The 16,670-nt window shown below is 31.3% G+C and overlaps 1 protein-coding gene and 1 long non-coding RNA gene across 4 annotated transcripts in view; one reads left to right on the top strand and one right to left on the bottom strand.

The window, feature by feature from the left end:
- The window catches only part of LOC143064988 (3'-5' exoribonuclease HELZ2-like), a 30,830-nt gene extending 14,959 nt beyond the window's left edge, over positions 1–15,871 (bottom strand). Inside the window, exons 1-4 of one of the 3 annotated variants that reach the window (XM_076238257.1) lie at positions 15,613–15,871; positions 15,371–15,446; positions 13,655–13,684; positions 7–2,156 (exon numbers count right to left, since the gene is read on the bottom strand). In XM_076238257.1, the coding sequence (XP_076094372.1) occupies positions 597–2,126 (1,530 nt within the window). In that variant the 5' untranslated portion in view covers positions 2,127–2,156; positions 13,655–13,684; positions 15,371–15,446; positions 15,613–15,871 and the 3' untranslated portion in view covers positions 7–596. Of the gene's footprint in view, positions 1–6; positions 2,157–13,654; positions 13,685–15,370; positions 15,447–15,612 lie in introns of those variants that run through there. The other 2 variants (XM_076238250.1, XM_076238246.1) reach the window with 2 other exon arrangements.
- On the top strand, positions 4,053–11,171 carry LOC143064956 (uncharacterized). Its single transcript, XR_012975361.1, has 3 exons — positions 4,053–4,123; positions 8,479–8,875; positions 9,816–11,171. It is a non-coding gene; the product is annotated as an uncharacterized LOC143064956 (long non-coding RNA).
- Positions 15,872–16,670: the final 799 nt, after the last annotated feature.

Raw genomic sequence — 16,670 nt, 5'->3', positions numbered from 1 at the left:
ATTCAAATTCGCACATAGTGTATGTAAGTCTGAAAATTCATAAGGAGTAGGCTTTTGATCTATATAAGCATGAATCAGTCGTTGGATGATGATATCACAATATCTACTAAGAGGACACGTAAACTGGACAGCTTGATTCTGTTGAATGAAAATAGACATCTTGTATTGATGAACTGGTTCAAACATCCTCAATTCTATCAAAGCCAATGCCTGTTTTGGATGAATAAAGTCGGAGCAAATAAGTTCGACTGCTTCTGCACAATTCCTTCCAATTACAGCATGATTTAAAATTGTATGCAATACGTGTGATTGTATTGGCACATAAACTGACTTCCAATTTTCGGTTATAACATCTCTATTTATATCATCATCGTCATCTGACCTTTGTAGCCAGGGATTTTTTTCCAAGGGTGCATTCTCAATAGATAATTTCACTACTTCTTTTATATACTCCTCTTGTTTTTCACATAGTAGATGTGCGTAATACTTGTTAAAAGAATACCATTCTTTTTGTTTAATTATGCTGTCTTTGATCAAATATGTTGGATTAAAAACAGGTATATTCATGGAGAATGCTTCAGTAAGACTGCTACCTACTACATGACTGGCGAGTGAAAGTATTCTTCGACTAAGGTATGTGCATTTTTTGTTTTCATAATGCGGTCACTTGCTGTAAAATCTACGACTACTGGGGATGTAAAAGATTCCATTCTTAAACGTTTTAATCTCAATTTCTTTGATAGACGGAAAAGCAGTTGTATATCTTTTGCGAAAATGTCATTAATGTGACCTTGATTGTGAAGAATGTGTTCAATATCTAAGTAATTGTAATGAGCAGTTGATTTAATTATAGTTCTTAAAATCGTTTGGTTCGAAACACATATATTGCTTGAGTCAGTTTGGTCCATTTCAAAGTATACGGAAATTGCATATCTTCTACGACTTGGTTCTAGGCTACAAAGATGGTTAATATGATCAGGTAGCATATGCTTATTCTGAGCCGTATTTGTACTGTAAATGGAAAATCCACGGGATCGCGCTCCTAAATCTATGGCGTCACCTTTCTGTATAAATTTGCTTACGTCAGTGATATGAACTCCAACTTTATAAATATTCTTTTTTATTTTTCTAATGCTAAAACCATGATTTATAACACCTTCTTCCATTCCAGCTATTGTAAATATATTATCGGATTTGATTAAATCTTTATAACCGGGTGTGTTCAAGTCAACTTTCAAATCACGAATTTCTTCTACAGAAGGGTAATCCAACCATAAATGCAACCTGTTTTGCAACGCAATGAGCGTTAATCCCTCCTCTATATTTTTAGAACTATGCACAACACCTATTACTGCACCAAGGGGGTTCATATTTGTTATTTTCCATTTTAAAAGAACTACAAAAAACAGCCAGTTTTCTTTGTCGCCATCTGTGATGTTATGATACTTATGAAACTTAAGATCGTTCGTATTGGAATCATGCTTATGAATTTCTACACTTGTTTTTAATCTCTCGGGGTACCTCGTTGCCAGACGTCCATGTAAAATACAAATTTTAGGAACAGTCTTACAAATTGGAATCATCAAATGACTCTGTCTTCGGTCGACGAGACAAACAAAAACAGGATGAGACACATTTTTGAAACGTTTTCTATCAACAAATGAAACGACTTCACCATAGTATTTCTTATCTTTTTCAGGTTTGCCTTTATTTGATATTTTAACATACACAGTGTCTTCTGTATATGTTTGTCCACAATTTGCCCGCCCAGCAATGTTTATTTTCAAATTTTTTTCTTCCTCTGGAATACAAATGGCTTCTTCCATGGACTGAATTTTCATTGTACATTTTTTATAAATTTCAGGTTGTGTTATATACTTAGTTTCGTCAAATGACAAAAATACGTTTGGATAGAGAAAAGGCTTTGAATCAGATACTTTCTCTGTCCTGATGTATTCATATCTATTGATTTCCAAACCCTCTTGAAACCAGGACGACTTGTGTTTCTCAAATAGGGAGTCTGTGCTTTTATTTTGTTGTCTCTCAATATTTTGTAGACGATTTCTGCGTCGATTTGTTTCTTCATCGTACCAATCGTTGTCCGAATCTGAATCCTTATTAGACATGTACTATGCCGCTAATTATTGACCTCCATCCTGTTAAAACATGCTTTGATTAAAACTTTAAATGAATAGTTAATTAAACAAAAAAAGACAGGCAGATATATTAGATTGACAGTTAGTGCAGGCAAGATGAATGAATTGTGATTTCAGATTTTTAATGTCTTGCTATTGACCATAAGCAGTAAAAGAAGGACGAAAGAGACCAGAGGGACAGCAAAACTCATAATATTTAATAATCATAATCATAAGAGTAATATTTGCACTTGATTTGTGGGAAAAACGCTCGAAGAGTCATGCTTTATATTATTTTGGAAGATAATAATAAACATTTTGTATATTTGTTAAAAAGAGCAACAAAATGAATCAGTTGCCTTGTACCTCGAAAATAAAATCACACCTAAGCGCATGTTATCATTAAAATTTGCTCTATATCGGGTTGTTGTCTCTTTGACACATTCCTCATTTCCATTCTCAATCTTATTTGAGAAGACCTTTCTAAACTGCAGTTTTCCTGAATTTTCATGAATTAAATTTTTCATTTTTAACTTACCATTTCTCAGCAGTAATATGCCTAACTAAATGGCCATTAACTTCGTTTTTTGTCTAGCCTTTTCAACAGTTTGTATTCAAGCGTCATTGACGAGCCTTTAGTTGACGAAATGTGTGTTTGGCGTACAAAATGATAAGCGTGGTATCTTACACAATTTACTTGTAGTAGTCTACCAACGTCATTTATATCTAACTATATTTATATTTATTCCATTTTCCACAAAAAAAATTAAAGGAGTAGGTTAAGTAAGACCCCTTTTTGGCCCCAAAATATAGCAGTTTTACTAAATTGTGAAATTGTAATCTTCTAATTATTCATTGAAGTAGAATTCTTCTGTTACATAAATATAGGCTGGTTTTTTTTGTTTTTGTAAAGTTTTCTGTAATTAGTTAATACTTCAGTTTCTTTATGTTAACTCTTTCATATACATTTGATAAAATTTACTGTTTGCAATAGCATGAATTGTTCTATAATAAGAATGTTCTTATCCCGGGCATAAAAACAATGCCGTATTTGGCGAAACCTTTTCAACTTTTGATCTTCAGTGCTGTACAACTTTGTACTTTTTTCACTTTCGATCTTTTATATCTGGGCGTCACTGTTGATTTTTGTGTGGACAAGGCGCGTTTTTGGCGTATTGAATTTTAAACCTGATGCTTTTTGTTATCTATTAATCATGTTTTTCTATGTCTAATATGTTCTCCTATTTATTTGTATTGTAGTCCTGTAATATTATGTTGTCATCTCAATGTTATATTTAACTTTGCCATTAAAGTGCGAGGTTTGGCATGCCACAAAACCAGGTTCAACCCACCACTTTTATTCCCCTTTAAAAGTGTCCTGTACCAAGTCAGTAAGATGGCCATTGTTATATTATTGTTCGTTTATGTGTGTGTTGCATTTTAACGTTGAGTCGTTTGTGTTTTCTCTTATTTTAGAGATATTGAGATAAGACGTGGCACAGTACTTGTCTATCCCAAATTCATGTATTTGGTTTTCATGTTATATTTGTTATTCTCGTGGTGTTTTGTCTGATGCTTGGTCCTTTTCTTTTTTTTTTTTTTTTTTTCAACTTTAAATATTTTATTTCATTCCTGGTTGTGAACAATGTCCCTTAGCGCTACAACAATGACGCTAAGGTTCCTCCCTGTGTTGTTAATTGCTAATAAAACCAGGGGATTTGATTAGCAAAATATACTTTATATTTATATCTTTTGTTAGTTGCATTTTACAAAGTATTCATACGAGCACACAATACATACATATTATTCATTGATCCTATATATAAACAATCATATGAGAAAGACATTATAATAAAAAAAAATAAAAAAGACGGATTTTTGTCCGTCATTTGTTTTGATTATATAAAACTAGCTTAACCGAAAGTAGAATGATCAAGAATGATCAAGCATGGTCGACCTCATGGCTAGACGAATAATTTCATAAAGTGGTGAGTAATTTATTGCAGTCATCAAGTGACTTATCAAATGTGTAAATTTCTAAACTTATATTAATCAGATATTTCTGGTAAGTAATAATGAAATATAATTATTGAAGAGATCAAAGAAGGAGCTATTGACCCCTGATCTTGATTGATTTGTAAATTATTGATTGATTGATTCTTTGTTATTTAAATACTGACTGAAGTATTTATATTAGATCTAATTCTCCTTGAAAAAAAATAGATATAATCAGTTTGGATATTTTCCTCTGAAATTTTTTCAAAAATAGACTTTCTGGATGATATAACATTTGTGTTTCAATCTCATTTTTTAGAACTGACAACATGTTCACAAATTAAGTTCTCTTTTCTGATAAATAAAAACATTTATAAATCACAAAACAAATCATTGTTATGACATGATTAAGTGGATTATATTCAATATCTTCAATTTTATATCCAAGCACAAGATTTTTAAGACAGAAGACATGTTGGTCTATACTGAAATACATAAATATGTCATAGATTATTGACCAATAATTTTTTACCCATTTACATTCAAAGAAAAAATGATTATAGTTATCACATTTGGAACAAATCACACAGTTTGGATTATCAGATATTTTCCAACGGTGCAAATTAGAATTAATTGCTGTAATATTATGCAGTAATTTCCATCTAAACATTTTCATTCTGTTATCTTTTAAAAAATGGAACGTAAAAATAAGGTTCTTCTTTATAAAATAAGTAACGTTATCAAAAGTGAAATGATTTTTCCATACATAGAATCCTACTGGGAGCTCTTTATTAGATATAATTAAAATATTATATATTTCTTTGAATGAAATTTTGTCCAGATGGTAATACAATCCATGGCTATTCATCTTTATATCATCTTGAAAATCAATTTTAGTATTTAAAGATGTTTTACTCTTTAATTTTTCTTTCCAAGATTTAGGAATGGCTTTACGTAAAATACATGTTTCTGTTATCCAATTTTGGTTCCTTTTAAGTTTGTGTAAGATTTTTTTGGAAATTTCTCCTTTATCGTCGATTATATCGTTTATAAAAATTATATCTTCTTCTATCCAATGTTTGAAGTACAAACTTTTGCCTTGATTCTTAATATATTGATTTCCCCATATAACTTGTTTTCTGATATCTAAATAGGTTTCAGGTTTTTTTGTCTTCCCGCCACCATTTTTAATCCAGCATTTTAAGATTTCTAAGTAAAAAGTAGGCAGGTTTTTTATGTATTCTAATGATTTATGAGAACCCAGATTCATTTTAAATATAAGGTTTTTACCCCCAAACTCGCTGAAATAATAGGTTGGAATAATTTTCCAGTTTGCCCAAGTTTCATCTGTAAGTCTTTTTACCCAATTTATTTTCATTGCCTCAATGTAAGAATCTATATCTGTCATTTTTAACCCCCCTTCTAAATAGTTTTTACTTAGCACTGAGCGTTTAACTTTCTCACTACCACTCTCCCATAAAAAAATATATATCATCTTTTTAAACTTAGATATAGTTTCTTTGCACAGATTTATTAGTGATGCAATATATGTTATATTAGGTATGACAAGTGTTTTGATGATAGTGATTTTACCAATCATGCTAATTTTCCTTTTTTTCCAATCTTTAATTATTCTTTCAGATTTTTCCAACTGTTTTTCTGTATTAAGTTTTTGACATTCTTTCTTATCAGAGCCAAAATAAACACCAAGACTTTTTACGTTATGTTTCCAATTAATATTTTCAAATTTGTCTTTGCAATGTTTAAGTTTACCTAGCCATATACCTTCTGTTTTGTTTCTATTGAGTTTGAGTCCTGAGAGCGATCCAAAGGTTTCAATAATATTAAGTGCATGCTTTATTTCATTTTTAGATTTAAAAAAAAGAGTTGTGTCATCTGCTAATTGCGAAATTTTTAGACTATGAGTTTTTTTATCAATTTTGATTTGTATTCCTTTTATATCATTAGAGTCTCTTATTCTGCAAGCAAGTAATTCAACGGATAAAACAAACAATAAAGCGCTTAAAGGACACCCTTGTCGAATTCCGCGCTCAATATTAAAGGTTTCTGAAATCCACCCGTTATTTAAGATACATCCTTTTATGTCATAATATAGGGTTTTAACCCACTTCTGAAATGATTCATTAAACCCAAATTTCTTTAATGATTCCAGCATAAAATCCCACTCCAGTGAATCAAATGCTTTAGAAAGGTCAATAAATAGTATAGCTCCTTCAATATTAAAATTTTCAGAATAATCTATGATGTCCTGAATTTGACGCACATTGAATCCTATATAGCGATTTTTTATGTATCCATTTTGGTCTCTATGGATTATTAATGGTAAGATTTTCTTAAGTCTTTGTGCTAAAGTATATGTTATTAATTTCACATCTATATTTAATAAAGTTATTGGACGGTAGTTATCCAGGGACAAAGGGTCATTTTTCTTATAAATTAATGATATTATCCCAATCTTTTGGGTATTAGATAAAGATTCTTTATCATAACAAGTATTAGAGACTTTCAAAACTATGTTCTTCAGTTTTGGCCAAAATTGTCTGTAAAACTCTACAGTTAAACCGTCTTTCCCAGGTGTTTTATTTAGTTTCATTTTAAAAATAGAGGATGTTAACTCTTCTAGTGTTAATTTGCCATCTACTTGTTTACTTTCAGAAGATGTCAAAGAATGATTTATCTTTGTTCCTTCAATATATGATTTTAAGATTTCAGTATCTGGGTTGGAGCTTTTGTATAGGACTTTGTAGTACTCTTTACTCATATCAAGAATTTCACTTTGATCTACAGTTACCTCCCCATTTTGGGACAATAACTTATTAATAGATTTTTTTGATTGCCTGTGTTTTTCTAAAGATAAAAAGAATTTTGTATTTTTTTCACCTTCCTCAAACCATTTGATTCTTGACCTAATTTGAGCCCCTTTTGCTTTTAATGAATATATTTGGTCTAATTCATTTTCTAATTGTTTAATTTCATTAAAAAGATTTTTATTTGTGTCTGTAGGTAATGTATCTAACCTATCGTTTAAAGTTTTAATTTCGCTTTCCAAAACATTGATTTTATTTTTTCTTTCTTTGGCTTTCGATTTACAGTATTTAATTGTAGTGTCTCTGGTATCAATTTTGAACAAGTCCCACTGAGTAAGAAGATTTTCATTATTAAATTTATTCTCATACTTATCAATTAATTTATTTATTATTTCTTGATATTGAAAGTCAGCTAATATACTATTATTCATTTTAAAGTAACCCTTTCCTCGATTACTTGAATAAATATCTACTTTTAAAGAAATAGCTTGGTGGTCTGTACTTGAAATGTGAGCTGGTCTGATGTCAGCTAATACTGTCAGCATGCGTACTTGTGAACTTATTATAAAAAAGTCAATTCTACTTGCCTCATTTGTAGAATTTTTTCTTTTCCATGTATATTGTTTTTTGGTTTTATTTAATAGCCTCCAAATGTCTATCAGTTTATTTGTTTTTATTACCTGTTTAAGATTATTTACTGGTTTTTTTAACTTTTTATGAAGATTTTGATTTTTTGTATCTAAACTAGATAGACGGTCATTCATATCTCCTCCTACAATTAATGCACCAAGACTGTGCTCTTCAATTTAACCTTGTACTTTTTTAAAGAATGTGTTCCTTGCGTGGACTTCATTTGGTGCATACAAGTTTAATAAAGTAAATATCTTATCTTGAATTTCCAAATTAATTAAAACTATTCTTCCTTCATTGTCACAAAATTCATTTATTATTTTAAAATCGAGTGTTTTGCGTATAAAGAAAGAAACACCTCTCGAATTTGTTTTGCCTAAACTGTGATGGTGTTTTCCATGAAATTCATTATTAATTTTCGTTATAACATCTTTTGAAAAATGGGTTTCTTGTGCCATCAAAATGTCACACTTTTGTTGTTTAAACCATGTGTATAGTCTAAAGCTTTTATCTTTCTTTGCTAACCCTTGACAATTTAATGAACAAATATGAAGATTTTTAATGTTCATAGTAGTTAGTTGTATTTGTTGTTATAGAAAACAGTTCTTATAAAACATTTAAATGCCAACAGAAATTTTGTTTATCAAGCTTGATCATGACCCAGATAAACACCAGGTTATTTATAGATCTATATATAGCATTGTGAAAGGTTAAATCTATTTTTAGTTGCATTACTGACTTTCCGAAAATCCCTCTTAATAGGTAATTGAAATGTACCGGATTTAGATAGTTTTGAAGTGTAATTATTTTGATGTTAAAATTGACACTTACGGTATTTATATAAAATATGCTACCTTCTACCTTGTAACAAATTTTCTTATCTTTTTCAGATTCAACATCTAAGATTGATGTGTTGACCTTGTATGAGTTAGCCACTACCTGGATTATTTTTACAGTCAACATGTGCATGATATGGAATGTAAACAAATGAATAATTCTAGGAGTATTTATATTTGAAACATCATATACAGGATTTACATTACAATATAGTGTGGATACATCATTATTTTGTGAAATTGATAATCTACATGTAACTGATATCGATTTTAACCATTTATGGAAATTTATAAATAGACATACTAGAAGAATGGACCTTGACAGTATATTTATCCCAAAATTAGAACTATAAAATTGAATTAGTTTACTCACCGTGTAGAACGCCACATGCGGGGTGTCGGCTATGTTTGACATGGGGTGGCAATTTTGAGGCGACAAAAAAGAAACAAGGTAAGTTCAAGCATCAAAATTTCTTATTTTAAGAACTCTCAGTACCATATAATGTATTGCACGGAAGGAACCGCAACATAATCTATTTCATGAAAGCAGAAGCAGTCGTTTCCAGTGCTCAGTTTTCTCAAACACCTCGCCCTAGTTTTCCGTGTTGCAGATTTTGAGGCTTTATATGCAAATTTCGGTATAAAAACTACTTTACACAACTACCCTCCGTATTATTTATATAGAATTGTATTCCTCTCATGAACTTCTACCAAATACCAGTTTCTCAGTAAAAATTAATTGGCTTTAAAACTATTATTCATCAAAATATAAAGTGTCGCTCGGGGTGTCAGATTTTGCATGTCAAGGGGTAGAGGCTTGTCATAAAAAGAATACATTTTCTTATAAATCGGTCTCTGTCTGATACTTTTTAATTCAAACACACCTTCACTGTTATGATGACAAATTGCAAACTTAGGTATGTCATTTGGTCCATATTTTAATCTTTTAAGTAATGTGCATTTTTATTGATAAACATAGGAAATAGAGCCTCAAACATGTCAAAGTAGAAAAATTATTGTATATAAATAGAAGTGAAATGTTATTTGTTTTAAATTATACCTTTAAATAAAAAAAAATATTGACAAATGCACGTAAGAATATGAAAATTTCACGTATAAATGAAAAAGGTTGTACCCGATTTATTATCAAATCATTAATGATTTAAGTTAAGTTGCATAGGAATACAATTAATTAAATGCTTTGAACAGACCAATCTGATGTTATTCTATTTTTAAAACATGAATCTGACTGTTTCCAGGGAAAAATAAGTGCAATATTGTCTAGACGAAATGTATTTTCTTTTACCATTTGGATAAATGATAGAAATTCAGCAGCCAAATGAGCTATTTTTAAATTTTAATCGCTGTTTTGAAATCATTTACAATTGTAGTATCAACGTCTTCAGGATTACTTGAAGTTGTGTTGTCATTCGACGGAAAAGATGCCGGTGAGTGTTTCTTTGAAGAGAGTATTCTAATTCTTTTTGGAGTGATGCATTTTTGCGGCGTGCACGAGGGCTTTTTATATAAACCAGGTGATGAAGTATGATGCAGTGTGGCTGGTGGAGGATTCGGGCAGATCTTATATTGAGAACTATTTTGTGATTTTCCACCAGGTTTGGGTTTATTGAGCCATAGCCATGACTTTTTTCTGACCATAGTAGTGACTGAAACGGAAAAAAAATAATAATTTACCAGCTTTAAAACTAAATGTTTTGAAGCATTTTATACTATGAATGAAATCAAAAGCATATTTTTTATAAGACTAAAAAAGGCAAAATGAAGTACCCTTATTTTGTCATAGTATAGAAGTTGTGTTTGAAATAAAATGTATCATATGAAGACTTATTTACACGCAAATATATCTTTTTTTATGACAAGCCTCTACCCCATGACATGCAAAATCTGACACCCGAGCGACACTTTATATTTTGATGAATAATAATTTTAAAACCAATAAATTTTTACTAAGAAACTGGTATTTGGTAGAAATCCATGAGAGGAATACAATTATATATAAATAATACGGAGGGTAGTTGTGTAAAGTAGTTTCCATACCGAAATTTGCATATAAAGCCTCAAAATCTGCAACACGGAAAACTAGAGCGAGGTGTTTGAGAAAACTGAGAACTGAAAACGACTGCTTCTGCTTTCAGGAAATAGATAACGTTGCGGTTCCTTCCGTGCAATACATTTTATGGTACTGAGAGTTCTTAAAATAAGAAATTTTGATGTTTGAACTTACCTTGTTACTTTTTTGTCGCTTCAAAATTGCCACCCCATGTCAAACATAGCCGACACCCCGCATGTGGCGTTCTACACGGTGTTACTGCCGAACTGAGATCCATATAAGTGTATTATATTGGACATTTCAACAAAATCTTTTAAAGCGATGCTGATGCTTTTACCGTTCATGAATGCCGTACCAGTTTCAAGCGACTTATAAACAATGTTTGTTTCTGATAGAGTTTTTGTCTCTTTATTCAAAAGATTGCTTTTACATTCTAAACAGTCTCCATATAGACTTTTATCTGTATTTGAAATATTTACCATATTTTTTAAATAACTCTTTACATGTACTTGTATTTAAATTTTTCTTCTTTGAATGTATTCTATCTGTTATACAGACATCACACTCACAAATTATGTTTATGTTAACATTATAGACACAGTCTATAGTTACATGAAAAAGTAAACAAAAATATATATACAATTTGAATAAAATTAAAAACATATTTTATAGAAAATCTTTTTTGTTTTTTTGATTTTTTTAGATATTTTTTTTTAGAGGAAATTAGGATTTAGTTTTTTTCACAGGTTCCTCTCTTGCATGCAGCTCATCAGTAGGGGTGGTTGCATTTTGTTTATTTCGTGTTCTTGTCTCATCATTGGGTTTCTGAGAAGGTGTCCGAAAAGCTTCCTTTAAGAAGTGATCCATGCTTTGCTGATCACCAGAAGAACGGTTTTGTTTGTCTTTTTTGGTTTTTTGTCGTTTAGCTTTTCTAACCTGTCTCTTTTCGTCTGTAGAATTAGTATCAGAAGCTTTCGGATTTTCTTTTGATTGATTGTTTTGATTGTTATTAACTTCTTTCTCGGCTGTTTCACTTGCAACATGTATTTGTTTGTTAAATGTAAATCTGTTTTTAGAATTCGACAGATCTGGAGGTTGGTGTTTAGTATAATTTCTGTTTTCCTGATCAGGCTGATGACTAGATTTGTTGTCAGAATCAGAATCGGATTCTGATTGCCTGTCTTCACTGGAGGAGACAGTTTCAGCATTACAGTATTGGGCTGTATGGCCGGATTTGCCACAAGTTTGACACAACCAGTCATTCGGACAAGTAGTGCAGTAATTTGATTTATGTCCACTGCCTCCACAAGTTCTGCATACCCAGTCATTTGGACACTCAAAAAGCTTATGCCCCTCTTGCAGACATTTGTTGCATTTGACGGCTTTCTGAGTGTCTTCTTGGCCCTTGTGGAGAACTATAGCTCTATATTTACCAATAAGAAGAGTTTTTGGTAATGGTGTGGGGATAGGATCACAAATAGCAAAGCGATCACCGGTTTGACAGTTTGTTAGACGCCCATCAACTCTTAACCTCTCCCTATTTATTTTGTGTACAATACAGTTCTTTTCTTCTAATGCTCTTTGAATTTGTCCATCATCTGCTGAGCAGGGTATATTTTTTACTCTCACCCAAATGTTTGATGGATTTTCATTATTAGCTACCATAGGATTTCTGGCGTAAGTTTGAATCAGCTTCTGTCGAATGACAATACCATTAGTAAGCATTTTTTCCCTGTCCTCATGATTATCAAAATATAACCTCCACATCCCCATCACTCTTTGTAAGCCTTTTAAGTGACTGGGGTCTACAAGGCATTCAACTGCTTTATATAGTTCGACATGCATGAGATATTGATCTCTTGTGGGCTTACTAGAGCCAAATAAATCATCTTCCATTATGAAAATGGGTTTTACGTCACTTACTGACTGATCTTTTGAAGATGTATCTTCGGAAGAGGCTATTTCAGCATACGTTTTTGTCTGGGTTTTTGGAATTGTCCCTCCGTCCGCCATATTGTATGATATTGTATAACAACAATCAGCAAAACTACACTTTTTTTACGATAAATGACTTCAATATGCACCTCAATTTGCACTCAACACTAGGGAAAATGTCTAATGAAATCACATGAAATCAGAAATTTAGGAATTGCTACGTATAATATCAAATATTCTTTTGTTTTCGAGGAGCTCTGGCCTACCGTGGTTATGGCAAGGGCGCGTTCGAATATATTATCTTGGTCCTTTTCTGTGTGTGTTACGTTTCGGTGTTATGTCGTTGTTCTCCTCTTATATTTAATGCGTTTCCCTCGGTTTTAGTTTGTTACCCCGATTTTGTTTTTTGTCCATGGATTTATGAGTTTTGAACAGCGGTATACTACTGTTGCCTTTATTTGACAATACAATGTACATATATCGGGTACTAGCATCATTAAGTCATGCTAAATTACTGAAATCTCCACAATTTTAGCATTTAATTTAAATTTTAGACGGTTTCCGTCTAAAATTAAAGTGACCGCAATCGAGTTCATTCATAATATTAAAACGTTAGTTGTATTTGATGATAATACATAACATATATCAAGTTTGAATATTAACACGGATGCGGCCACTTTCATTTTTGACAAAAAACATCTGAAAAGTGACGTTTTTTGGCATATTTGAGAGATTTATACCCATTCATTAAAAATAACACGTAGTTACACTTTAAGAACCGCAAAATATACAGGACGAAACAGAAGGCTCAAATCTCATTGAATTACAAATGATTGAAAATTGATATGAATATAAACTTTTGTCCCACATGTATTACATAACAATACAATATTTAATACACATGCAATCAGTAACGTTACACAAAACTATGCACTGCTATCAATCATAGTGGTGATATGCAGATAAAGATCATGATAAGCTAGGTATTAAAGCTAATAATTATAAGTTGTAAACTAACCATGATTAGAAAGCAGGTAAACTGTTTAGAATAAAATATGTAAAATATGATATAATCTGAATTGTGAAGGTTTTAAATCACATATTAAATAATAATTAGTGCACAGTGATGTCCAATCCATAAAATGACAGAAAATAGTATTATTTTCTAAAAACAAATCATCGAGTAGATCATTCCATTAAACAGCAACTACATAGAGTTCTTACCATAAGTTGTAGATCGAACCCTAGGTATATCTTCAATATAAGAATATTTAAAATCATATGTAAGATCTTGGTATTCAACTTCATCATGTTACCATCTTGGGTTTGTTAAACATTTATTTCTTCCACTAGTTCATTTTTGTTGTTGGCTGCTAGCTGATATTTTACAGAAAAATAACTATACATTAAAAGTGTTTTATTTTTTGTTCTTTGTCATATCTTTCTTGAAAATGAATATTCACCGATTATTCTTTTTGTTAACACAAGTCGGTGTATGACCTTTTATACATATCTACTATCATATGATGACATCATTTACACAAGTTGTGTAAGACCTTTGATGTTAGTTTATTATCATATGAGGACATTGATTTAACCCAGTGTTTTGAAACCAAGAATTGTTGTACCTGTAATAATAACATTTACAAGTTATGGTTCATACCCTATTTATATAACATGAGGCTTTTTACAGTATATTTGACCAGATTAGAAATATAACATATATCCGCCGACACGAGATTTGTGTAATTTATCATAAAAACATAATCAAGATCACCAATAACCATTTAAATTTATTTAAATTTAGAGTCTTAATCTTGAAAGATATTTATTGAGTCATAAAACATATTATTTGTCAGGATGGTGGACGATAAAAGGCATAAATTAACCTTTAAGTTTTATCAAGTGTAAGATTCAAAAATAAAAAAGTTAAAGATTTTCTAAAACGTACAATGCATTTGATTTGTTTTTGGAATTTAGAGTAATTTTGAGACAAAAACGCAGCCGTTATAGTCAAAAAGTCCCATGACCTTTGGTTAAAAAATTATAAAAAAAACAATGATGAGGTTAACTATTGTTAAATCAGAAACATCAATTGACTGATCATGATTGATATGAGAATATGTGCTAATAAGACAAGTCACAATTTGCAAAATTTAATCATTATAGGTCATCTAAACACCAAAGACCTTACCAACTTATCAGGTGAATTATATAGTATCATACCTAAGGCACAAGTCACAATTTGAAAAATTAAACCATTATAGGTCATATTACGGTGTCAACTCAGAACCATCAAAAGATGCCTCATCCCGAACTGCAAGTAATAAAGGGCCCAAAAATAACTTGTAAAATAATTCAAATGGGAAAACCAACTGTCTAATCTATTTTAAAAACCGATAAAGACAACCACAGAACAGTATGTAGAAGATTGATCAACATGTAGGTCCTTTGCGTTGAAAGAACTCGCTAAAGCTCTTACGTGTATGACGGTTGCATCAAATCCTATTATATTGACAAAGATGTGTGAACATAAAAAACAAACAGACATTAAGGTCAACATGTCATACAAAGTGGTACAGTAGTAAACAATGTGTTATAATCTTAATCACCATAAAATCAAATTATATGTAACAGGAAATGTTCTGCTTCATGTAAAAAACTATTGAAGAGCAAACCATATTCATAATCGTCCATTATCACTTAAAACTTAATAAATAGTTATAGATTAATGATGTTCCTAGGCTTTTAAGCACCTATTGTTGGTGAAAGTCAATGCCTTCAAGAAATTAGATGTCATATGCAAAACGAAATAACAGGTACATATAAATAAAAAAAATCTGATATTATGTTTAACCAGGAACAAATATATTGCGATAAACTGTTCCAAGGTTTAATTTTAAAACTTTTAAATGTAACAGGTAATAGAAAATTGCCTACCTGGCTTATGAAACTCATCGAATGTTTACACGCACTACCGTGGATCTCTCGGCAAACAGGGCATCGAGGTTAATGTCTGCAAGAAATAAAATACCATATTCAAAACGAAATAACAGGAAGAAATTAATAACAAAAACATGTGATATTTTTTTTTAAACCAGGAACATATATATTGAGAATTACTGTCCCAGAATTACTTTAAAACTTTTAAACAAATAACATGTAATAAAAAAATTGATTACCTGGCTAAGCTAATGAAATTCATCGAATGTTTTAGCGCACTATCGTAGGTCTCTCGGCAAACAGGACAGAAAACACATCCATTCGGAAAAAAATGCAAGGGTGAATAATTTAGTTGAATTCGCCTGAAAAAAAGATCACTTTTTGGATCGATCTTAATACCAAATTGAAATGTGACTTAAGACCTTACCAACTTATCAGGTGATTTATATGTTATCATACCTAAGGCACCGATCAATCAGCTTATATTTGCGTATTGACTGGGGGTGGATGGTCAAATTAAATCTGATTTTCAGCACAAATTAAATTTTTGAAAAAATCCTGACCGTTTAAGTAAATCAATGGTGATCTGTAATAATCTGACAACGTACACAATGGGAAGATCCATTGAATGCCACAAGAAGCCCGCTACAGGCATGTTGCAGTGATTCCCTATATAATAAACCTCATTTTCCCCCGAAAAGAAGGCAAGTCTATTGTATCGACTAATGGGTGACCTGCAGTAACCTGGTCAAGTACAGTAAGCCGATGGTGACCTGAGTTAGCTTAGCTATTTACAGAAATACAATGGTGAACTGAGGTAAGCTGACTATTCACAAAATATAAAACTGGCCTGAGGTAACCTGAACATTTTAAAATTGTGTTTTTTAAAGCTGAACTGGGGTGTTATGACTATGAACAGTATTATAGTGGTGACCTGATGAAATCTGACCATGTATAGTAATAGTGATGACCTGAGGTAACCTGACTATTCACCATAATGAAATGCTGTCATGAGGTAACCTGAACATATTCTGAAATTAATGATTTTGGGTCATATGACCATGTAAGTATTATAGGGGTGACCTGAGGTAACCTGACCATGCACCATAATGCAATGCTGATCGGAGATAACCTGAACATATCCAAATTTTGTTTTGTAAAGCTGCCCTGGGGTATTATGACTATAAACAGTATTAAAGTGGTGATTTGATGTGACCTGATCGTGCACAATGATGCATTGATGACCTGAGGTAACATTAAAATATTTAAATTTTGTAAAGCCGATCTAAGGTGACAT

The sequence above is a fragment of the Mytilus galloprovincialis genome, chromosome 1 (assembly GCF_965363235.1).
Source record: "Mytilus galloprovincialis chromosome 1, xbMytGall1.hap1.1, whole genome shotgun sequence".
NCBI lineage: Eukaryota > Metazoa > Mollusca > Bivalvia > Mytilida > Mytilidae > Mytilus > Mytilus galloprovincialis.
Note: the sequence above shows the minus strand (reverse complement) of the source record. Positions and strands in the feature narration are given on the sequence as shown.